This window comes from Aotus nancymaae, unplaced genomic scaffold (genome assembly GCF_030222135.1).
Source record: "Aotus nancymaae isolate 86718 unplaced genomic scaffold, 86718_ANA_hifiasm-v0.15.2.pri h1tg000062l, whole genome shotgun sequence".
Taxonomy (NCBI): Eukaryota; Metazoa; Chordata; class Mammalia; order Primates; family Aotidae; genus Aotus; species Aotus nancymaae.
In genome coordinates, this window is record NW_026988476.1 from 41,006,298 (window position 1) to 41,032,214 (window position 25,917).

Genomic DNA, 25,917 nt, shown 5'->3' on the forward strand with positions numbered 1-25,917 from the left:
ACGTCAATTTTATTTTCTCATTTATTAAAAAAAAAATTAAGACTCAAGTTTGAAAACATAGTTTATTTTCTCATTCAGACTTTTGTGGTTTATTTTTACAAAATAGCAGACAAAATTTGGTTCTTTATATTAATACAGAATATGTAAGACATATCGAAATATATATATGTATATATATAGCACTTAAGTTATAAACACACAGCAAATTCAGCATCACTTAAACAGCAACCATATTTTCACATAATCAGGATTGCATAAGGAGATAGACATTATTTTTAGCCTAAATATATAAATAGGTCTCTGATGCTTTATTAGTATTTATAAAAGCTAGTCTAAAAACTAACACCACCTACAAAAGTGATGAGCTTTAGGATACAACCTTGCCATCATGCCATAACAAAGACTTAAAATTAGAGAAAGCCAGAGGGAACTAATCACTTCAGTGCAATTGCAGCAGGTAGAACTACCTAGTTATGATTTTAAGATGAACACTATGAGAATCCAGAAGGGATGTTTTTGAATCTTCATTTGTTGGATTCTTTATGGTCCAAACATATCTTAATTTTAGTTTCAGTTATGTCCCCAAATCACCTAACTGTGATAGAGGGAAGTTGCATAGGGACTTTCTTCATCTCTGAAAGAAAATGAATACAGCATAAATCAGTATTTAGAACTGTATTCAAAAAACTAAAACATAAACGTATTATACAATTTAATATCTACTTGCCAAAGAAGGAATATATCAACTTAGAATATTGTTCATGCCTACAAAGTTGTATGAAATGCCAATACTTAAGACATACCTTACTGTCTCCATTTTATTTGTATCTCAGTTATTGGAATAAATAATGTCATTCATTTATGTGTTTATATTTGTTTATATTATATTTAAATATATTTTAAATCTATACTAAATTATATTCATATTTATATTTGTTTATGTTTTCAATATTCCACCTCTTTCTCAAAAGGATTTAAGGTACCACCAACAAAAGGTATATATATAATAAGATGAATAAAATAGAAATAAAAAAATCAGGACTAAGGAAAGAAGAAGGAAACCAATGTATTAATCATAAGAAATATTATAGTAGCTGAACCCAGGTATCAATTTTAGTTGCAAGCTTCCCAGTAGCCAGAGCAAAAAAGGAAACACAGTAGATTGTGCTTTTTTGAAATCAAATCATAAAGAAAAAAGGAAACCAATTCCATAGGAGAGAGAAAGGTTTATCCTAATACCAAATTTAAAAAACAAAGAAAAAAGCTCACATGAGATCTTATGTAGGAAACACCCAGTAACAAATACCAGACAATGTCTTTGACAAGTTTTATAAAGATCAATATTTTACAGGTATTTTCTATGACACTGCATCTCTTGAAAGTGTCAACGAGAGAGACATTTTACTCGGCTGCTATCCAGAATTGCTAGCTGGACAGTGATGCTACTAAAGCAAAGAAGCAAACTTTGTATAGTAAATAACAGATAAAAACACTGCAACAGATAAAGCCTTGTGTAGCAGGCAGTAGCTCTGCTTAGAGTTTACATACTAAAAATGCCTTTCTAGAACTAAAATGCAGTTTTTAAAGCGAAAAAAAAAAAAGGAAAGAAAGAAGAAAGATTTGGCCCAGCAAGGACATCTTAATAGTAATTTATTCAGACTTTGACATTTGTACCAGGGTATTCTTACCTGCTCTCTTCTTTTAGCTTCTTGGCTGCCTGTGTGGATAACTTAATCTGCAAGTCCAGTCTCTGCAGGAAATCTCTGGCTGATACTTCCTCAGGCTGCACAGGCGGAACATCAGATTCTTGAGGACTGTGAGGAGGGAGGTCTTCCCCAGCCACCACTGGCTCCTCTTCCTGAGAAAAACTGTTATCAACAGTTTCATTTTCTGGAGAATCAATGGAGTTAAGTCCATTAAACAACAAAGGCTTCTCTGATATAACTGGGATGTTCAAAGTCTTCTTCAGAAATATACAGTCATTGGTAAACAGTTTATTGGCCCTTTTAATCTGTTCCATCTAAAATATAAAAAAGGAAACATAGAGTTACACATAACCGAGTCAAGGAGTAAGGTTTATTATACAACACAGAACTACCAATATTCATAAGCAAAATGTGCACAGTGCTTTCTTGGGATTTGAGACTCTTCATTCAGTTTCCGTAACCTCCCCAGATATCTCCAGTTATTTTAAGAGATGTTGGGAAATTGTTTCCCAATTTTAAAAAAAGGACAGACTAATTTTTCCTCACTATACTATTTCTACTACAAGGCAGTTTTTAATATCAGTGGATTTAAATCTCTGAAGTTCAAAAATGTAAAATTTTAGCACTTAATAAATTCCATTCTTGTTTTAACATCTCTATTATCTGATTTAAAAAAAAACTTACCATTGCTGCTATTTTGCCTATGCAGTCCTTCTCATGCCTCTAGAACTGTGCTTAGTAAATACAGTTATCCCTTGGTTTCCATGGGGGATTGGTTCCAGGGCCCCTTGTGGATACCAAAACCCAAAGATGCTCAAGTTCCTTATATAAAATGGCATACCAGCCTAGGCAACATAGCAAGACCCCATCTATCAAAAAAATAAATCATCCAGACATGGTGACCTGCACCTGTAGTCTCAGCTACTCAGGAGGCTGAGGCAGAAGGATTGTTTGAGCCTGGGAGGCTGAAGCTGCAGTGAGCCATGATTATGCCATTGTACTTCAGCCTAGGTGACAGAGCAAGACACTGTGTTAAAAAAAAAATTACTTATACCTGATACAATGTAAATTCTGTGTAAATAATTGTTACACTGTATTGTTTAGGGAATAATGACAAGAAAGAAAAGGCTGTACATGTTCAATACAGATGCAACCATGGTACGGCCTAACTACATTTTCAATCCATGGTTGGTTGAATCCGTGGATACTGAACCCATAGATATGGAGGCCTCACTGTATAACAGATACAGGAGGTGGGACAGACATAAGTACAAACCAGAATTTGAAAGGACGGTATAGGTAGGGCTGTAGTCATCAAGAAAGTCCTCATGGGGAAAGTGTGGTTCCAATTTGACTCTTAATCGCAGATAGACCTTGAAGAATCGGGAGATGTGGGATAGGTAAGAAAAGGAGGTGGGGGTACTTTACATATAGTGTCTCATTCTTTTCTTTTTTTTTTTTTTTTTTTGAGATAGTCTCTCTCTGTCGCCAGGCTGGAGTGCAGTGATGCGATCTCTGCTCACTGCAACCGCGACTCAGGTTCAAGCGATTTTCCTGCCTCAGCCACTCAAGTAGCTGGGATTACAGGCACCTGCCACCACGCTTGGCTAATTTTTGTATTTTTAGGAGAGATGGGGGTTTCACTATGTTGGCCAGGCTGGTCTTGAACTCCTGACCTCACAATCCACCTGCCTCAGCCTCCCAAAGTGCTGGGATTACAGGCGTGAGCCATGGCGCATGGCCCAGTGTCTCATTCTTTCTACCTTAGAGGGTACGTGAAGATCTACTTTACAAATAAACTCTTTATTTACTTACAAATAACTCTTTCTTGTGAGGTATGTAGCTGACAGTGAGGTGCAACAGCTAAGCACACAGGCTTTGGAAGCTGCCAGACTTTGTTCAGATCCCAGCTCCATCACAACAAACCATATGAACATGAGCTTGTTACTTATCTCATTGATTTTTTCTCCTCACAGGCCCATGTCAGAATCACTCAGACATAGAGATTATGCACCATGGAATCATCATACAAATGGCAGACGAAGAAGCTACAGTTCAATACAGGGTTTTATAGCCTGTGGATGCCTCCCACAAACCACAGATATGGGGAAGGAAGGTGGGAGTGAAGAGGGAACAGAATTTACAAGCATTATCTTATTTAACCATCATAACAGGTCTGCAATCTAGGTATTATCATCTTGTTTTTTGTTTTTTTTTTTTTAATGTGGAAACAGAGACACAAGAAAGTAAGTGGCATGCCTAAATCCACAACGCTGGTAAGTGCAGAAAGGACTCAAACTCTGCCTACTCTTCTGTTCCTCACTCCATATTATAATATGTCTACAGATTTCTCTACCCTACTAGCCTGGGGACTCACACCAAACCAGTCACTCTACAAGTACTGTAGCATCTAATTTTCCCCACAACTCTTTCTTGTAAGGTATGTAGCTGGCAGTGAGGTGCAACAGCTAAGCACACAGGCTTTTGACGCTGCCAGACCTGGTTCAGATCCCAGCTCCACCACAGCAAACCATATGAACATGAGCTTGTTACTTATCTCATCGATCCTTTCTCCTCATGTGTAAAATAGGTACCATCTACCTTTCACAAGGATTAAATGAGAGCTTATATACTCACTCACATAGAGAATATATATATATATATATGAAACAGAGAGAATATATAAAATATATGTACATTCCATACATACATTTCCCCATATAGATGTATATGTGTGTGTGTACATATATGGAAAGAGAGAGAGAGAGTAAAGATTATAGTGTTTGGCAGTGGATGGTACTACTCTCCATTTTCCAATGAAGAAATCAAAACACAAAAGAGATGGTAGATTTGACCAAGTACATAAGGCTCTTTACATAGTTAAACTGGGATTTTTTGTCTGATGCTAAAGTCCATACAACATCTGGATTAAAGTGCACAACTAATGGGACCACATTATGGGGAGCCTTTAATGCCAAATGAATTCTGAATAAAAACAAAAAAATTATATTTCTACTTCAAAAAGCCTGCGAAAACAACTGTCAACTAAGTGGACCCTGTTCATCCTGCTTTATTATAAGCTGATTCCATGCAAATAGCACATGTAAAGCTTTCTTTTTTCTTCTAAAGATACTCCATTAAAGGAATGTGATTTTTAAAAAGGATGGTCTTTTGTGTTCTAGTTTCTAGTTTATGGGGACAAAGAGAACATAAACATGGGCAGGCACGTTTTAAAGACAAAATTAAAATCTAAAAATCCCAGCATCTCTGACCTGGTTCCAGTTTGAGAGGGTTAATAACTTGGACACTCTGCCTATAGCAGGTTCAGGTACATGCTATTCTGCCTTTAGGACCCCTAGATCTTGCCCCTGAGCATCCAGGTGCCCCATCTCTCTTAGTACACAGGCTTCCAATGACACTAAGCCTCTCCTGGCTCCAGAGTGAGCATGTGACTCATTTCTGCCCTTTGGAGCATCACAAGCTTTCGTGATAGATCACAGGACCATGTCAGAATCATTCAGACATGCAAGGAGACTTTTGCAGGGCCTTCGAGCGGTGAGTTCTCTACTGTGTTCTGTGGGAAGGAGACAGGCGGGAGACGCTGGCAGTCGTCCTGCCACCTTGTAGAATCTGATACTGAAGCCACCTTAGAGGTGAGAATTTAGACTTCTGGATCACAGCCTGAAGACAGAACATACTCAGTTCCAAGAGCCACTAAACTCCACTTGGAGTTTGTTTTTTGTTTAGGCCAATTTGAGTTAGGTTTTCTGTCACTTGTAGCTCAAAGAGCTCTTGCTGATACAATAAGCTTGAAATGCTTATTGGAAGGGGACTACAATTGCTAATAGTTATTGCTTCCTGGGAATAATGATGGAAGACAGAAATAGATGGGAACACCAGGATCCAAAATGCTGAACAGAGCTGGGAACTGCAAGAGTACACTATGAACTCTTTCAGTGCAAGAATTGGTTATTGCTATAGCCTCCTAGTCTGACAAAGATCTCATACACACTAAGTGCTCTGGATGGATGGATGGATGGATGGATGGATGGATGGATGGATAGATGGATGGATGGCTGCATACATGGATTAACACATGTCAGAGGAGTGGGCATAGAACATGAAGTAATCAGAAATGGGTAGTAAGCTTTCTGTTGTGCTTCTTATTCTCCTTTCAAACCCACTCTCCCCTCCCAATGCATTCCCCACTCTTCTTGAGCTTGTTCTAAACCCTAGGAGTCTGACTTTTTAAGAATTGCATTACCCAGGCACCCTTGACCTTGGAATTCTAGTTGGTTTTCCAATAGCAGCAGAATGAGCTTACCATAACCAGTGGCTGCATTCCTCTCTGGTGAGAGTTCCTATCGGGAGTACCATATCCAAGGCTCCAGATGTTGTCAGTGTTCCTTGGCCCTTCAGGCCTAGGGGTAACGTCTCCCTGTTATTGCTAAGCACCCGAGTGCTTCACCTTCCCTTGTTGGTTTCCTTCACCATGCTCACACTCAGTAAATGCCTCTTCATTAAACTCTCTTCAGCCACATCCTCTGAGAGTGTTATCTGTATCCTGCTGGGATGCTGACGGATACATCTATCATACAGAGCACAATAGGCCACCAAGGCCAGGCAAGGGGCCAATGCTACAGAGGACTAGACAAGGTGACTGAGTCAGAGGCTGCATGCAGTCAGGGAGTCCACAGGCAGTGACGGGCAGGGCTCCCCCTGGCTTCTGAACATACTGTTGCACAAGTGACTCACTATAACTGGTTCATAAGCTTCCTGAAGCCAGGAGCTGCACCATCTTCATCTCAATGTCATTGGTAAGCATTTAAGATGTATGCTGACCTTTAGGATCTAGGCTCTAAGATGACACATGAGATGCCAGAGTCAAGGACACCAGTGATATCCAGACACAGTTAGCATCAAGGTGGGAACCAATCTAGGGACAGGGACAGATTTGAGTCTTGAGTTTAATACAGGGTAGTACTTAGAAGCATGAGTTCAGGAGCCATACTGCCTGGGTTCACATTCTGGCCTTCCTACTTTCTAACCATTCCCTGTCTGTTTTCTTATCTGTAAAGTAAGGACAGCAATAGTTCCTTCCTCTCAGTATGATCATTGTGAAGATTAAATGAATTAACTCATGTAAAGTATTTAGAACAACATATGGACTGGGCGTGGTGGCTCAGGCCTGTAATCCCAGCACTTTGGGAGGCCAAGGTGGGCAGATCACTTGAGGTCAGGAATTTGAGACCAGCCTGACCAACATAATAAAATCTCATCTTTACTAAAAAAATATATATATAAAAATAGCCAGGCGTGGTAGTGCGTGGCTGTAATGCCAGCTCCTCGGGAGCCTGAGGTACGAGAATTGCTTGAACCCGGGAGGCAGAGGTTGCAGTAAGCAGAGAACATACCACTGTACTCTAGCCTGGGCAACAGATCAAAACTCCATCTCAAAAAAAAAAAAAAGGTATACACACACACATATGGCACACAAGATATGGCACACACTCAAAATGTCAGCAATTATTATCGATAAATTTAATTAAAAGTAAGAAAGCAACAGGTAAGGGCAGATTCCAATATGTAATCAGCTAATGAGAAGGAAGAAGGTAGAAATTTTCTCCCATAAAATATTGTTTCTTGGCTGGGTGCGTTGGCTCACACCTATAATCCCAGCACTTTGGGAGGCCGAAGCAGGCAGATCACCTGAGATCAGAAGTTCTAGACCAGCCTGGCCAACATGGCAAAACCTTTCTCTGCTAAAAATACAAAAATTAGCTGAGCATGATGGAGTGTACATTTCATCCCAGCTATTCAGGAGGCTTAGGTAGAAGAATCACTTGAACCTGGGAGGTGGAGGTTGCAGTGAGCCAAGATCGTACCACCACACTCCAGCCTGGGTGACAGAGTGAGACTCCGTCTCAAAAAAAAAAAAAAAAAAAAAATTTCTCCCCCAAAATAAGAAAATATAAGGAAAATTTAACATGGATAAGCCCAGATGAATACCATAATATACTATCACTGCTCTCAGCTATCACAAAAGGCTTTTAATAGGTTTTTCAAAAGGTAATGAAAATCTTAACCTGTTCTTTACAAGCTATGGCTTAGGCCAAATGCATCAGCTCTAAACTCTGTTACCCATGGTGAAATAAAAAATCAGACATGCAGAGCCAGGAATAAAAGCACTCCATCTAGAAAAAGAAGCAGCAAATGCCCCAAAGCAGGAAAAAATCATGTGGCTGAAGTGTAGGGAGTAATAAGCAAAATTCCAAGCAGGCAGGGTCTTGGGTGCCAAAGTAAGGAATTTGGAATTTATTTTAAACATGATGAGAAGCCACTGGAGGGTGAAGGCAGAGAGTGACATGATCTGATTACAGTTAAAGATGGCTTCAGCAGCTGGGTGCAGAAAATGGATTAGCAAGAAAGAGGCACCTGCCATAGCACAGACAAGAAACTGAAAAATCCAAAATGGCGAAATAATATTTTCTTTTGCTTTGGTATGTTTTTTGTTTATTGTATATATATATATTTATATTTATTTATTTATTATTATTATTATTTTTTGAGATGGAGTTTCACTCTGTCACCTAGGCTGGAGTACAGTGGCATGATCTCGGCTCACTGCAACCTCCGCCTCCCAATTTCAAGCAATTCTCCGGCCTCAGCCTCTCAAGTAGCTGGGACTACAGGTGCATGCCATCATGCCCGGCTAATTTTTTGTATTTTTAGTAGAGACGGGGTTTCACTATGTTAGGCAGGGTGGTCTTGATCTCCTGACCTCGTGATCCACCCTCTTCAGCCTCCCAAAGTGCTGGGATTACAGGCATAAGGCACTGTGCCCAGCCTGCTTTGGCATGTTTTATACTTCTGTCTGAACACAGATGGGTCTACTGTTCTGGCAATTTCACTTCACATAAAGCTAAGAAAAGTCATGATCCACTCCAAGGAAGAGCTGGAAAACTCCATAGCTTTCCTACCTACTCTCTGTTCAACATTTCCTAAGATCCAATTAATGCTGAGAGTAGAAAGTGTGGCCTTTCGAACTGATGTAGGACTATTCTCTGTTTCTTAGGGATGGAAGAATGGGAGTGGGAAGATACATTGATCAAATGCTTTCATTTTAAAAGTCTCCCTTAATCTAGATTGAATAGTATGACTCAATGAAATATAAATTTACTATCTGGTCACTAAGAAACAGATTATAGAATAAGGAAAGTAACAGGCAAAGGATGGCCACAAGTTCAATCATGGTGAACTAGGTAGTACAAGTGGCATCAATAACTTAAAAACAATGTACTGAAAATTACTCCCCAGCCAGGTGTGGTGGCTCATGCCTGTAGTCCCAACACTTTGGGAGGCCAAGGCAGATGGATTGCTTGAGCCCAGGAGTTTGAGACCAGCCTGGGTAACATGACAAAACTCCATCTCTACCTAAAACTATCCCCACCCCTAGCTGGGTGTGGTGGTGCACCCTCATAGTTCCAGCTACTCGGGAGGCTGAGGCAGGAGAATCGCTTGAGCCTGGGAGGTCAAGGCTGTGGTTAGACAAGATCTCGCTGCTGCACTCCAGGCCAGGTAACAGAGCAAGACCCTCTCTCAAAAAAATGTTTTTAATAAAACGATTCCCCTATAAATACATGATTCCCCTATAAATACTTTTTATAAAGTGAATTTTCTTTGAAGGGAATTCACAAAGCTTCCGTCCAGAAGGTATCTTAAGAGCAGGCTGCTGAGTAAGGTCACAAACTCTCCCCAAAGGACACTTAGGCCAGCATCATCAGTTCACCTACCTAACAGTGAATGCAATACTCAAAACTTCTCTTTCTTCTTTTCCATTCCTTAAAAGAGAAGCTCATTCAAAAATGTTTCAGAATACATAATAACATTTACACAGAACTGTGTGGCTTGCAGTGTGTTTTCATGTACAGACACAGCTCTCATTTGATTATTATTACTTTACAGAAAACAGACTTAAATATTAAGTGATTCTCCCAAGATTCACCCCCACATCTGTCTCTCGTTACTTTCTAGGTGTCGATGGCAATGAGACCCCTCCATTGCTACATTCGCATGAGGAAAAGGCTTTTGTTCTTCCCCACAGTGTCTCGGAAGAGTACATGAGATTCCATTTATGGCAAATGTCCAAAAAAGGCAAATCTATAGACTAAAAAGCATATTGGTGGCTGCCTGAGACTGAAGAAGGAAACAGAGTGAGAGGAATGGATGGGCACGGGGATCTTTTCAGGGTGACGGAACTGTTCTAACATTGAATTCCAGGAATGGCCTCACAACTCTGTAAATTTACTAACAGTCATTGATTTGTACAGTTAAGATGGGTGAATTTTACAGCTTGCAACCTCAATAAAGATTTTTTTTTAAAAAATACATGAGCATCTATGAAAACCCCGAATGACTAAAGACTACTTAGCCATACCTCTCACTTTTGGTGCACTATTTTCTTTTCTTTAACTAGCCAGGATCAGCAATCTCCTGCCAGCAGCAGGGGCTAAAGTTAGGAATACTAAAGATTTACACGCACCTAAACTTCTAAATCACAATGTTTATTCTCCCTAAAAATGACAACCATTTCACCTTTTATCAGCACGGTAACTTTTGTTAGGGGAAATGTTAAGCAGCAACTTGGCTTAGCAGCTAATTGGCAAAGGAAGAGAAAATCCTTAGAATAAAACTGGCTAGGAAGTCACTGAGGGTACGGTGGGGTGAGGTGGCCTCTGGAGAGGGAAAAAGACAGGTAAGCTGCCTGGAGGAAGCAAAGAGACAAAAAGTTTATGAAAATAATAGGTCCACCTGGCTGCCTCCTTTCCACTTTCAGTTTCTATATGGCTTTCTGGAGGTTTCTCCAGGGTTTCTGCACAAAAATTCAGGGTGGCAGCCTGGAGCTGGTCAATTTCCTCCTCCCAGTGAGAGTCAAGAGGCTTGACTCTTAACTAGGAGGAGCCAGGATCACTGAAAAAGCAATAGCTAAATCTAGAATACAGGGTTCGGGAAGGAGTCTTAACGTCTCAGTGGAGATAAACACACTCAGGGGAATGCCAGTCCAAGCAAGTTTACGTCTGAGGTTTGAACTATATTTAAGAGTTTCTCAACCCACCCAAAATAGTTTCAGTTTCCCAGACCCACTTCCTCAAATGCCTCTTATTCTGGTAGAGCTGCCCAAGCCTAAACTCACACATAATTCAATGTAAAGGCCCACTGCTCGTGGAGGGGAAGAGACAAACACTGAGCAGCAGTAAGGGCAGCAGTCTCATAGATTTGAAAATGAGCCTCAAACCAAATCTTGCAGTTCAAGTCTTTAGCAGGCCACACCTCTTCACTCAGCCCCTGCCCTGGGCCCCGTATTCCAGGGTCTGCTCAGCTCCGTGACTATTTCATACCAGTCAAGCTTTCTTACAGATGAAGTCCACATGTATGTGGAAAACTCACAATATTCCAGGCTCCAGGTTAGCCACGGAAGATATAAACATCAATCAGGCAAGTTCCCTGCCTTCACAAGTAGCTAGAAGCTGCTAGAAAGCAGTAGCTGAAAAACTCACCGTGAATAAAAAGAGAATAACATGTATTATCTTCTAGTCCCAGCATCTAGCGCAAGGCCTCAAACCAACCAGGCTCAATAGAAGTTGGTTAAGAAAATAATGAATGCCAGTCTTTAATGGCTATTAATGACTTAAAAAGTGATAGTAGGAAAGAGTCATAATGATCTTTTTTTTTTTTCTTTTGCTCTTGTTGCCCAGGTGCCCAGGCTGGAGTGCAATGGCGCGATCTCGGCTCACCACAACCTCCACCTCCTGGGTTCAAACAATTCGCCTGCCTCAGCCTCCCGAACAGCTGGGATTACAGGCATGCGCCTAAGTCACTAGCAGAAAAACTTGGGTCCATCTGGTGTCAGACCTAGCCACCTTCTTAAAACGCCACATTCTTCTTTCCCATCCCCAGGATAAGACGCCCAGGCCCATTTCTAGCAGAGAGATATTCAAACTAAATAGTAAATAAAAACAAGCAGCACATTTACAGCCTATCAGCAAATCATCTGGACCCCAGCCATGGCTCACCACCTCCTTCCTTCTCTACTGCTTTGGTCCAAGCTGCTACCCTCCCCCACCTGCATTACTGCAAAAGCCACCATCTTATCTGGTTTCCTTGCTTGGTACTAGCTTCCTTACAAACTTTTTTTTTTTTGACTTACAGTCTCGTTCTGTTGCCCAGGCTGGAGGGCAGTGATGCGATCTCGGCTCACTGTAACCTCTGCCCAGGTTCAAGCAATTCTCTGCCTCAGCCTCCCAAGTAGCTGGGATTATAGATGCCCACTGCCATGCCCAGCTAATTTTTTGTATTTTTAATAGAGACGTGTTTCACCATGTTGGCCGGGTTGGTCTCTAACTCCCGACCTCATGATCCACCTACCTCAGCTTCCCAAAGTGCTAGCATTACAGATATGAGCCACTGCACCCAGCCCCTAGAAACCATTTTTAAAGCAGCAGCCAGAGTGATCCTTTTAATGTACAAGTCAGACTACGTTACTCTTCTGCTCAAACCCCTTAAATGCATCCCAACTCAGAGAAAAAGACAAAGCCCTTACAAAGATCTTCAAGGTCCAAAGTGATCTAGTCCAACTATACCCAGTGCAGTCTAAGCACCAGCCACGGTACTCCTGGAAGATGTCAATTATGTTCCCACCTCAGGCCTTTGCACCACTGATTATTCCTTCTTCCTGGAATGTTCTTCACAAGATATCTGCACAGCTCCCTCCCTTATCTCCTTCTCAGCAAGGCCTTCCCTGGCCACACTGTTTCAAATTCCAGCCACCTCCACAAGCCCTCCCTAACTCCCTCACCTGTATGATTTTTTTTTATATTTTGCTTATCAATATCTGACATAACAAACATTTTATTTTTTTACTTACTGTCTACACTAACTAAAATGTAAGCTCTATGAGGACATGGGCTCTTATTTATTCTCTAACTTATCACCAGAAAGGTAGCTCTGAGGGAAAGAAAAAAATTTGGGATGAATAATAAATACTGTTAGGAAAACATGGCAGGGAAGTTGGGGAGGAGTACTGGGGGGCTTGGGAGAGAAAGGCTGCAATTTGACATACAGTGTGCAGAAAAGGCCTTAAGAAGGAGATATTTGAGCAAGGACTTGAAGGCAACAAGGGAAGAAATCACTCAGCAAAAATCAGCTATGTCATTCGCCCAGGGCCAGTAAAAAATGAAAGTGTGAGGCCCTTGTTCACAAACTATTAAAAATTTCAAGAGATGACAGCAGGGCATTAAACCAAGTGTGAGGCCTTTCTAAGCATGGGGTCTTGTGTGACTGCACAGGTCACATGCCCATGAAGCTGGCCCTGCATCCAGCTATTAGGGAAAGACAGATGGAACGGCGAGTGCAAGAAGACCAAGGAGAAACAACGCTTTGGAAACAAGCAAAGCAGCCATCCTTGTTAAAAATAGACTCCGGCCAGGTGCGATGGCTCACGCCTGTAATCCCAGCACTTTGGGAGGACGAGGCGGTTGGATCACGAGGTCAAGAGTTCAAGACCAGCCTGGCCAAGAGAGTGAAATCCTGTCTCTACTGAAAATACAAAAATTAACTGGGCATGGTGGTGCGTGCCTATGGTCCCAGCTACTTGGGAGACTGAGGCAGGAAAAAAGCTTGAATGCAGGAGACAGAGGTTGCAGTCAGCCGAGATTGCACCACTGCACTTCCAGCCTGGGCGACAGAGTGAAAGCCTGTCTCAAAAAAAAAAAAAAAAAAAAAAAGGCAGAGACTCCTACACTTCTTTTCTGGATATTCCAATCCCATAGATCCAATGTCAGCTAGAATCCTTTATTTCCAGTTTGCCTCAGGGCACTCCTGTCCTGCCTAGGCAAGTTTGAGGAACATGGATATATTCCCACATCCTGAGATGTGCCCCACTGCCAGTCCTTCAGCACCACTTCAGAAAATGGCTTCCCAGCTTATTACCCTTGTAATCCAGGGCTGGCAACCAGGTCTCCATCTCCACCCCCTGTCAGAGTCTCTGCTCTGCGAACCTCCTCATACCTAGAGTACTACTGGCTTTTACCAGTCCTCCACCAAAGTCCTGTCTGGACACCCAGCTGGGTGGCTGAGCAGCTGCCATGAAGAGACAGGCTTCCTTGAGAGTTCCTGCTCATCTATGCAGGATTCCCAGACATAGTATATAAAGGTCAACTGTTTGCCTGGACTGACTTAATTTCTAGGTGTAATGTCTCGAGTCTCTAAGCCCCCAGTATCTCATTTTGACCCTTTAAAAAAATAATTTAAATATGTTGTAGATGATCTTGCCAGTCAACATTAGAAATCTAATTTGCTTAACTTCTTTTTGTTCAGTCAGGAGAAGAAAAATATTTTTCTGTCTTTTTAGTTTCCACCTTGAAATCTCACAGTGAGTAAATCCAATCAATATCTGCAGATATTAGATCAATGCAGTGGCTCACACATGTAGTCCTAGCACTTTGGGAGGCTGAGGTGGGTGGATTGCTTGAGCCCAGGAGTTAAGACCAGCCTGGGCAACATAGTGAGACTCCATTTCTACAAAAAATAAAAAAATTAGCTGGGCATGTGGCTTGAGCCTATAGTCCCAACTACTCAAGAGGCTGAGGTGGGAAGATCACTTGAGCAGCAGCAGTTGAGGCTGCAGTGAGCCATGTTATTGCCATTGCACTCCAGAGTGGGTAACAGAGTAAGACCCTGTCTTGAAACAAAACAAAACCTGAAGCTATTAAAACAAGAATATCACTTCACTGTTATGATAAGTATTATCACTTTCACTGATTCTATATTACCAGTGGAGGAGTCTCTAAAATTTTTATCAACTATAAGCCAGGGCCCAAAGTAATGAGAAATATATGTAATAAACCAGTGGTCTTCAATCATGGGTAAGTTTGCCTCCAAGGGAACATTTGGCAATGCCTGAATAAGGGTGGGCGAGTGCTAAACATCTAGTGGGTAGAGGCCAGAGATGCTGCTAAATATTCTACACTGCTACAGGACAACCCCCTACAACAAAGAGTTATCTGGACCATAACATCAACAGTGCTGAGGTTGGGAAACCCTGTAATGAACTATGTGTCACTATCAATCATAGTTCCTGATTCATTAACTCTTAAAAATCAAAGTCTTTATAAAAGCAATGAAAAAGCTAATTTATACTTTAATTTTTAAAAAGGATAATAAGGTTAAAAGGATAATGAGATTGTATTAGTCATAACAGGGATTAGAAAGCATTTGATCAAAGGTAGAGAACTGCAGTAGACAGATGTATAGGAGCTATCTATAATCAACTCAAGTGAAACCACAGAGGGCTGTGGGTCTCACAGAGATTGCATGGGAAGAGAGCATGGGAAATAACACTCTTCTATATATCAGAGATTCCTAGGTGCAGTCACTAGTCTAGTAAGGCAAGATGTCTGCAAACCAGACAGAAAAGACTTTCCTTCTTCAGTAGCCGGGGTGCTGAGAGAGCTCCCAATAAGACTAGGATAAAAATAAGAATGGATATCAGAAGTAATATAAAGAAAACATTACATATTTTCATAAAAATCATATTATAGAGTAAATAGAGAAAAGCAAATGCTTTATCACCGTTAATTCAAGCTGGTCTCAATGAATGATCATACTTGCAAAACCTCCTTACTTCTCATCCATCTTCTCATCTGTAAAAAGATTAATTACACCTACCTCCTAGGCTTACAGTCAAAGTTAAATAAGATAAAGAGGAAACAAGACAAATGCAACGCCTGGCACACAGGAGGCATTCAGCAGAGGGTCTTAGCTGCTGGTATTTCCCAACTTTGCTTTCCTCTGGTTCTGACCCAAACCAGGCCCCATTAATTTACATGGAGAATTGTAGTTCTATGTTCACATTTAAAGAACTCCCAAGAGGGCAGAATGGGGCTCTCCATGGCATGCTAAAGTCAATACATGACTGTACGGCAACGTCCCTCCTCTCAAAATATTTAAAAGATAGAAGGACCTGACAGGTAAACATACACTGGCTTAAATGTGCAAAAAACATTACTGATTCTCCCTCATTCGGTATAAAGGGCCAGAAAGAGTTTCACTTTAAAAAAAAGATAGAGATAAGATCCTCTTTCTTCCCATTGCTGTCTAAGGTGTTTCAGGAAAGAACACTGAAAACTGATACAGAGCCCAAATGTAAAAAGGCCATCACATAGCTCATAGTTAATTATAAGTAATTTTAATGAAACAATTTGTTCCCTCAGGTTTCCATGTTCTTCCCAGAGGTGTAATGCAATACACCCAAGACACACACACTTACAAATTTGTAATAATCGCAGCCCTCCAGCCTGCCTAGACCACAGTTCTTGGCTGCTGCTTAGCGACAGGTGTCACATTCGCGGTTGCCAGTGAGCCCTGAGGGTGTAATTTCACTTCTACATGAAGAAGCATAATCGAGAGAACCAGAACCACCCAATAGGAGCAACCGCACCATTCCTGACTCACGGAGCTTGTTTTCACAGAGAACAAAATTCACCTCACTTGTGCTTTGCGTAAATATAGAGTAGTGTGATGGGTTCTACAAATCGGGTGAAGGTGGTTCCCAGGGGGGCCAGACCCCTAGTCCTCTTTGGTCTCCCTCACGCGACAGATCTGGTCTGAGTCTGGGCGGGGCGCCGGGAACCCGATGCAGCTACCTGGGGAAGGAGCCCTGGCGGCCCGCCCCTCCCACTGCAGGACCAGCTTTGGCGACCACTGCGGTTGCCAGCAGCACGCGCTAGGCCGGCCCGGGGAGCCGAGCCGCCCGGGGACCCAAGCCCCCCATCCGCGACTCCCCAGCCCCCCACCCCCATCCGCAGTCCCGCCCCCGCCACCACCCCCACCCGCACCCCGAGCCGCACCGCCTCCCGCGCGGGAGCTGCCAGCTCGGGCCGCGGCGGCGCGCCCTGCTCACCGTGACACCGTACTTGAGGGCGATGCCCTGCAGCGTGTCGCCCGCGCGGACCCGGTGCTCCACATGGCGCTCGATGACGCCGGCGCCCAGCGGCGCCCGCACGCTGGCCGTGCTGCCGTACGAGCGGGTCTTGGTGCGGGCCAGGCTCAGCGACAGCTCGGCCTCCTCGGACTCGGAGCCGGAGCGCGGGCGCGGCGGCGGGGAGGGGGCCGAGGGCCGCGGCGCGCAGGGGCCGCCTTCCCGCAGGGACTGTGCGGGCGAGGAATCCGCCATGGGTCCTGCCGAGGCCGCCGGGTCGGGGAGCTCGCCAAGGGGGCGGCGCCTCCTCCTCCTCCGCCGCCGCCTCTTCCTCCTCACAGGGACCGCGGCAGGCCGTTCCGCGGGGGCGGCGGGCGGGAAGCCGAGGCGGGGAGCGGCAGGCCGGGCATGGCGGCCGCCTCCTCCTCCGCGTCCTTCCTGCCCCGGGCGTCCGCGGCACACGTACCTGCAAGGGGAAGAGCCAAAGCAACTCCCGCCGCTGCCCGCCCGTACCGGGAAGACCTTGCGGTGCGAGGGAGCGGGGGCGCGCTGAAGCCCGCGGCCGTGGGGGCTAAGAGAGGCCCATCTGCAGTCGTCGTAGGCCCCAGGTGGACCCCTTCTCCAGGCCGACAGAGCCCTGACAGAACCCTGCCCTGGCCAAGGAAAACAGAAACAAAAAGCGTTGCTCTGCCTCCTTTATTGATTCCCCAGCAGGAAGCAGCTTGCTCAGATCTTCAAGCTCTGCCAATGCCAAGGGTACTTCCCTCCCCGCTACACCAGTGACCTCGAAGTCCACCTCACAGAAAAACTTAAGATCATCAAACACACATAGCTTCTCCAGGTCCATCTCAACAGCTGCAGCATCCAGTCTTTTCAACATTGCACCAGGAGGGCGAGGGCTTCTAACCCCTGATGGGTGGCCTCAAAATAATCCCCTAGTTGTTCGGATTTCACTCTTTGCACCCTAGTGCCAATTTAAGTCCTGTCTGCCTTGAAAGCCTGACCACATACAATTCATTCTCCTGGCTCAGTTGGAATTTACTATCTCCATTCATCTTCTTTTCATCAGTTTATTCTTTGATACCCTGAAATCACAACCCCCCCATATTAATATTATAACCACCAAAGACCTCTTATCTGTACTCTCATCTGAACACCATCTACTCTGAACACCCTTTCAACACACTGTATGTGCACAGAATGGGTGCACATTTACTAGAATCTAGTGCCTGGTTTCTGTTGTATTGGGCAGCTCTCCAAGAAGAGGTACCTTGTAGGAAGATCCAGAGCCTGGAGGTTTGGTTCATTGGCTGAAGTTTTGATATGTTGCTGTGTTGGACAGAGGCAAAGCTAATACTGCTCAGGAGACAAAGGATGGGAGAGGAGCAAGCCTCCACATCGTCATCCTACTCAAAACTCCTTCAGTGGCTCTCTGGGGACAACAGCATTACTAAAACCCTACATTGGCATTCAAGCTATCATTTCTATTCTTATTATTCATGTTCTGATCTGTATACTCCACGTATTCCTGCCAAACGGAGCCTCTGAAACTGGCCTCTTTGTTCCTACTTTCATACCTTGAGTGCTATTCCTTCCAATGGTAACACCACTCTTCCAGTACCCTCTACTACATATTAAAAATCTTTAAGGTCTGTCTCAAATGATACATCCTCCATGAGATTTTTCCTAATTCTTCCCAATGGTTCCTTTTTCTCACCTGCCCAGCTGTTACTGTTTCTTCTTTGAACTCCAAGAGGTTTGTATTAATATCTCTGGTTTAATATTTAACTCTGTGTTTTGTGTTTTATTTGCATGTACATGCATGTGCCTGTCTTATCTCCTCCACCAGACACATGCTCCTGGGAGGCATAACTGGGTCTTACTCATCTTTTTAGCTCCAGCAACGCCTAGCTCAGTAGAATAAAAAAATACACATGATTACGAGTGGTTGAATTGAGGTGTAATAAAAAGATCCTAAATGCTAATTTAGATTGTTTAGCATAAGTCTACCATGCATGAACTTTTGGGTGGTATCCAGTGTGTCCATTTCAGGATGCAAGAGAGAGGCAAAATCTGAGTCTCAGTATATAGATGAGATCAGGTAATGTTTCAAGAAAGAAGTATCATCCTTCAAAGAGTTTACAATCTGGGCCTGGTATGGTGGCCCATTCCTGTACTTTGGGAGGCTAAGTAAGGAGGATCCCTTGAACCCAGGAGTTCAAGACTAGCCTGGACAACATAGTGAGACCCATCTCTACAAAAAATACAAAAATTAATCGGGTGTGTGTCATACTCCTATAGTCCCAGCTACTTGGGAAACTGGGGTGGGAGGATCACTTGAGCCACTGCACTCCAGCCCTGGCAACACAACGCAATGAGACCCTGGGATTTTTTTGGTTTGGTTTGGTTTGGGCTTTGTTTGTTTGTTTTGAGACAGTCTTGCTCTGTTGCCTAGGTTGGAATGCAGTGGTCTGATCTCAGTTCACTGCAAGCTCCAACTCCCAGGTTTGAGCAATTCTCCTGCCTCAGCCTCCTGAGTAGCTGGGACTACAGTCATTCAACACTATGCCTTGCTAATTTTTTGTTTTTATTTTTGTTTTGAGACAGAGTCTTGCTCGGTCACCAGCTAGAGTGAGTGCAGTGGTGCAATCTCGGCTTACTGCAACCTCTGCCTCCCGGGTTCAAGCAATTCTGCCTCAGCCTCCTGAGTAGCTGGGACTACAGGCGCATGCCACAACACCCAACTAATTTTTGTATTTTTAGTAGAGATGGGGTTTCATCATGTTGATCAGGCTGCTCTCAAAACTCTGACCTCAATGGATCCACCAGCCTCGGCCTCCCAAAGTACTGGGATTACAGGCCTGAGCCACCACGCCTGGCCCTGTTTTTTTAAAAAAAGAACTTGGTTACATGAGATGTTATTAGATGTTCATTGTTTTCCTTTTTAAACCAGAACTTCAAAATTGTTTTAATATGTATCTACCTACAACTTAGAAGTTCATCACAATTAATGATGAAACAGTAAAGCATTTCCTTTGAAGGGAAGGGTAAGAATAGGAAGCCTTCTATTACTGCCTCTATTTAACATTGAAGGTCTTTGCCAATGCAGTTTTAAAAAGAAGAAAGGGAAATGAAGTTTGAAAAGAAATAAACAAGACGGACGCGGTGGCTCACGCCTGTAATCCCAGCACTTTGGGAGGCCAAGGCGGGTGGATCACAAGGTCAGGAGTTGGAGATCAGCCTGGTCAACATGGTGAAACCCTGTCTCCACTAAAAATACAAAAATTAGCTGAGTGTGGTGAGGGGTGCCTGTAGTTCCAGCTACTTGGGAGGCTGAGGCAGGAGAATCGCTTGAACCCAGGAGGTGGAGGTTGTAGTGAGCCAAGATCACACCACTGCACTCCAGTCTGGGAGACAGAGTGAGACTCTGCCTCAATAAAAAAAGAAAGAAAGAAAGAAAGAAAGAAAGAAACTGTTGTTTACAGATAGTAGGCAATACTAAAATGTTTATAGGCAACACAGACAAAGACTACATTGGAACTGTTCAAACAAGAGTTCACCAAAGTTACAAGATACAAGATCAATATGCAAACATCAATTGCATCAATCAATCAGAAAATATAAGTGTGAAAAGATGACATGCCAGATGCCACCAAAAATACCTAGGAATAAATTTAACAAAAGTAAAGTGTTCCTGGTGGAGTGGGAGCAGGAAAAAAAAAATTAAGATAATAGATTAAAAGATTTTAAAAAAAGAAAGAAAAGTGTACCTTGTGTGGAAAAATAGAAAATTTTTTTGAAGTACATAAAAGAAATATAAATAAAAGCAGAGGTATACCATGTTTGTGAATGGGAAATGCAAAATAATGAAAATATCATTTTCTTTACAAACTAATGTTAAATTCATTAAAATTCCAAACAAAATCTCTGTTGAAGATTTTGCTATTGAATCTCATGCCTATTGAATTTGTGCCTATTGAATTCTTCAGACGGCATGACAGAGTTATCCTAAAATTCATATGAAACATAAAACACTAACAAGAGCCAAGGCATTCCTGAAGAAGAATGAGGAAGGAGACTTACCCTCATAGCCATCAAGTCTTAACACTATGAGAACTAAAGCAATGTGGGACTGGTGCTGAGACAGATACACATAATAAAGGGACAACGAAGTAAGCCAGCAAGCAGATTCACATATATTGGAGAACTTAATCTATAACCAAGAGAAAGTTACATACTCAATAAATGCTGCTGAAACAATTAGTTTCCCGTGTGAGAAAAGATGCAATTAGATCCCTGCCTTATACTATACATATAAATTAATCATATATTGATTAGAGACATAATTGGGAAAAGCAAATTTTAATGCTTTTGCAACAATATTTTTATAATCTTAGGATAGCAAGGGATTTTTTTAGACAAGATGCCAAAATCATATAATTCACATATCACATAATTCATCCATTTAAAGTGTATAATTCAATGCTTTTTTGCATATTTATATTACATTACTAATTTCTTGAATTGTGACAAATGTACATAACATAAAATTCGCCATTTTAACTATTTTTAAGCATACAATTCAGTGACATTAACTATATTCATGGCCAAGGCGGTGGCTCACACCTGTTATTCCAGCACTTTGGAAGGCCAAAGCTGATGGATATACCAAAGACCATGAACTGTGCATTTTAAAAGGTGAATTTGTGATATGTGAAATATGTCTTAACAAAACTATATTTTAAAAGAGAGAGAGAAAGAGAATGGTTTAATAAAGCTCCATCACTCAGCTTCAACCATTATCAAATCATGGCCAGTCATTTCATCTATACCCCTACCCCACCACTCTACCCTGTCTCCCATACTGGATTATTTTTAAAGTAAATTCCTGATATTATTTCTTCTGTAAATACTCAGTTTATCACTCCAAAAAGTAAGGAGTCTCCGAAAAAAAAAATTGATACTGTTATCATGTTGAAAAAATTTTTTAAATAAGACCTTAGTCCAGGCGCTGTGGTTCATGCCTGTAATCCCAGCACTTTGGGAAGCCGAGGTGGGCGGATCACTTGAGGTCAAGCATTCTCGACCAGCCTAGCCAACATGGTGAAACCCCATCTCCACTAAAAAAAGTAAAACAAAAAAATATGAAAATTAGCCGGGCATGGTGGTTCATGCCTGTAGTCCCAGCTACTCTGGAGGCTGAGACATGAGAATTGCTTGAACCAGGGAGGTGGAAGTTGCAGTGAGCCAAGATTGCGCCACTGTACTCCAGCTTGGGTGACAGAGTGAGACTCTGTCTCAAAAACAACAACAACAAAACAGACCTTAATATAATCAAATGTTCTGTGTTCACATTTTCCCACTTGTCTCATTAATGTGAATTTTTAGCAGCTGCTTTTTCAAATTAAAATCACACATTACATTTTGTTATTTGTCTTTGAATTTCTGTGTATCTGTAAGCTTTTTCTCCTTTTATTTTTCTTGCAATTTATTTATTGAAGAAACAGTTGTTTGTCATGTAGAGCTTCCTGTATTTTGGATTTTGCTGATTGCATCAGTGTGGTATCATTTAACATGATCATGATTACACAGTAATTAGCTTTTAGATGTTTGCTGTTAATTATACTATACATATGATTTGATTCACAATTCACCAACATAGTCACTGCTCCTTTAGTTCTTACCAGCCACCACATCCTTTGAAGCATCCTCGACACAAATTATCTCATTTAGTCTTTATAATAACCCCATGTGGGATTATTATCCTCAGTTTAAGAGATAAAGAAAGTAAGGCTTAAGAGAGGTTATAGAAACTTGGCCACAGTCAATCTGCCAGTAGAGATCTGGGTTCAGACTGTCTGATGTTAAAACCCATGCTGTTATCTGTTATATGATAATAACCCATCACATTTCCTGTGCCTGTGGTTTGTGGTGGTTGCTTTTAATCAGCTCTAGGAAGCAGTCTTTCAGTCCATCCAAAGAATATACTTTCACATTTCATCTTTAATGCTTAGGAGGCTTTCAGCTTCAAGTAACAGAAAACTACATCTCAAGTTGACTCAACAATAAGGATATTTTTTATATAATATAACAAGAGATCCAGAAGAAGGGCAGCACTGCGGCTGGTTGATGACTGACTCAACAACAACATGGCAGACCCAGATTCATTGTGTCTCTTTACAATGGCCAGAACTGGGTCACATGCCTCCTCCTAAACTCTAAGAGGCCAGTTAAGAAGATCCTATTCCTCTTGCCTATGATAGACTTGAGAGTGTACCTCTCAGAGGCTAATGGAGTCACCTTTCCTACTGTGTAAACACTGATATAGGCTTCTATAAAAAAGAAGAGGGTGGACTGAATGTTGAATAGACAACCAACAGTATCTACTACCTGTTCCTAATGAGGTATGCTACACAGTCCAATATGAATAATTAAAATACTTCATTATAACTGCCATGTTGAACTTTTTTTACTTTCTGCCATGTGACAGTTACTGTCAATATATCAGTTTCCCTATTTACAGGAAGAAATGGCTACACAAGATGATCTGTAACGTCCCTTGCAGCTCCAGGAGTTCTGTTTCAATTTTACATTTTCGTCTTCTAAATAGAAAGTAGAAAAATCAAATATACAAGATACAGTCCAGAAATGATAATGGGTTTTAACTGATAAGTCATAGGCATATTGACATCCTTTCTTCCTTAAAATAATATATAGGCATTAAATATAAAGAGCTAAACAGGCCAGGTGCAGTGGCTCACACCTGTAATTCCAACACTTTGTGAGGCTGAGGCGGGCAGAGCACGAGTTCAGGAGATTGAGGCCAGGAGATCGAGGCCATCCTGGCTAACATGGTGAAACCCCATCTCTACTAAAAATACAAAATTTAGCCAGGTGTGGTGGTGGGTGCCTATAATCCCAGCTACTCAGGAGCCTGAGGCAAGAGAATCGCTTGAACCAGGGAGGCGGAGGTTGCAGTGAGCCGAGGTGGCACCACTGCACTCCAGCCTGGGAGGCAGAGTGAGACTCTGTTTAAAAAAAAAAAAAAAGAGCTAAACAGACTGGAACTGGTAATATCTTTCCATTAAGTTTTAACATTAGGTTAAAGTTCTACCTTCCTCACTCATCCGTTAATACCTTCCAGCTTCCAACACTTATCATACAGACAGAGACTGATTAGAAATTCCTTTTCACAACTCACTTTCTTTATTTTGGTGTCAGCATCCTCCTGGAGTATGGCTCTGGGGCTGTAGGATAGCTCTTGCATCTCTGCTTTGACTGCCAACTATGACTTTAACTTAAATCATTTCTCTGTCTGCTTCCTTTCATGACTGGTTTCTGAAGGAATACTCCATTTGTTTTATCACATGTAGCCATTTTCCTTGTGAGGAACCATAGGAAACCAGAGAGAAATACTGTACACTATTGGGCACCTTTGCTATGCTTTCTTCCAATATGAATGAAATTGCTTTATTATTTTCAGCATATGCCTACTATCAGCTTTCTCCGGGAAAACTGCTGGCTTGATCTGTAAGCAGTCCTGTTCTTATTTAACAGAAGACTATAACTGTAATAAGGTGAAAGGCATCCTGTTGGTTACACAGGACATTCGAAATAACAAATGTACAGGAAAACTTGGGAACGTGACTTAAAATAATTTGGTCACACCCTCATTTCATTTAACTCTTTCTGGCTCAGATTTGTCATTCTGACAGGAGGCCCAGGGTACAGCCCATTACCACAATTAATCGCAGAAACAACACTGGTCTCTCAATCAGCAGCCACTGTGTGCCAGTGTTCATCTTGCTAGTTTCCAGAGTTTTAGAGGATTAACTTTATTTTCTGGTTCAACCCATCTGCTGGGAAAGGTATGGCCTTATTTTGAAATGTGCAAAGGAGAGTCAGTGCTGGGGGTGCCCACGGTTGGAAGGAGAGAAGACAGGCTTACTGACCACCGGATGACCTTGAATCAGTCACATCACCTCTCTGGGCCTCTTATAACTATCATTGGGAAAAAAAAAATATCCTCACTCTGCCTGTCTCACAAGGGTTCTTGTAAAAATCAAATGAGAACACGAATAGGAAAGTATTTTCATAAATGCAAACCAGTGTTATCATTTTCAGATATGGAATTTCCTCTGCAGCACTTTTTTTGGCCACATGATTACTGCACACCTCGTGCCGGACAGACTATACAGCTCTCACCTCTTTTCACATTTTGCCTAAAATGTCATACAGAGATTACACCAGCCATGCTGCATCCATCCCTTTGGTTCATTTTCCTCCAATCACATCTCTGAATGCAAATCCGACTTAAAAAAACTCAACGAACCTTAAACTGTCAAGATAAGACCCACAAGCAAAGGTTATGCCCAAAATATGCTGCAAGGGTTCAAGTAGGAGAGAGAGACCACATCTAATTAGAAAAGGCTTTTCTGGAAGGTAAATCTAGATGCCATGTGTTTTCATAACGTTGGTCTTTGTCCTATGTCACCCCCTACTACTGTCATGCTTCAGAAACTTGAGGTTATTTTCTCTGTCTTTGGAGCTCTCAAGAACCTGGCAGAGAGAACCTCTTAGGGTATATTAAGGGATGAAGTGAACCAGCTCGACGACTAACAAACCTAGTGGATTTTGACATTTACCCAGCCCAACGAGGCCCGACTATCTTTAGGTTAGCACGATATATAGGACTTTCCCGGTCCAAGAACTCCCTCGGAACCCCCAAGGAAGGAACTTTCACTGAGTAGGCACTAAGTCCAGACCCTAAGTGCTATGGGTCGCTTAATCCTCACAACACTTCTTCAAGCTTTAAGCCTGTTTTACAGTGAGGACGCGAAGGCCCAGACAGGCTAAGTTGTCCGGTCTCACATAAGTGAAGCCACCACTGCGCGTGGGCTCTCCGGGCCCTCAGGCCATCACCCTAGAGCCTTGCTAACCTCCACCTCGCTGAGCTCCGTCCCTCCCTAGGCAGCCAACCCAATCACTCTCTCCTCTCACGCCCCCGCCCAGCCAGGAAAACCTGGGGCGGGCGGCGTCGGTACCTGAGCCCGCTCTCCCGGCGGCTTCCACGTCAGGATGCTCGCTCACCCGAATGCTCCTCAGAAGCTTGCAAGCCTTTGCCACCCACGCGCTCCGGAGCCCCGAGCGTCTCCAAAGAGCCTGCCCAGCCTTCCCGCCGGACCAAGTGCGTCCTCCCCTGCAGAGCGGTGACGGGGTTCGGACCCCGATTCC

General features: G+C 42.6%; 1 protein-coding gene across 7 annotated transcripts; it reads right to left on the bottom strand.

The window, feature by feature from the left end:
* Positions 1 to 43: 43 nt before the first annotated feature.
* Positions 44 to 25,908, bottom strand: LYSMD2 (LysM domain containing 2). 7 transcript variants are annotated; one of them, XM_064365680.1, is made up of 3 exons: positions 25,728 to 25,908; positions 1,689 to 2,020; positions 44 to 634 (listed from the first exon to the last, which is right to left on the bottom strand). In XM_064365680.1, the coding sequence occupies exons 2-3, from the start codon at positions 2,018 to 2,020 to the stop codon at positions 592 to 594; spliced, it is 375 nt and encodes a 124-aa protein (XP_064221750.1). In that variant the 5' UTR covers positions 25,728 to 25,908; the 3' UTR covers positions 44 to 591. The 7 variants fall into 7 exon arrangements, with proteins under 7 accessions (XP_064221750.1, XP_064221751.1, XP_064221748.1 ...); XM_064365681.1 differs by having other exon boundaries at positions 25,774 to 25,865; XM_064365678.1 differs by lacking the exon at positions 25,728 to 25,908 and adding an exon at positions 23,885 to 24,195.
* Positions 25,909 to 25,917: the final 9 nt, after the last annotated feature.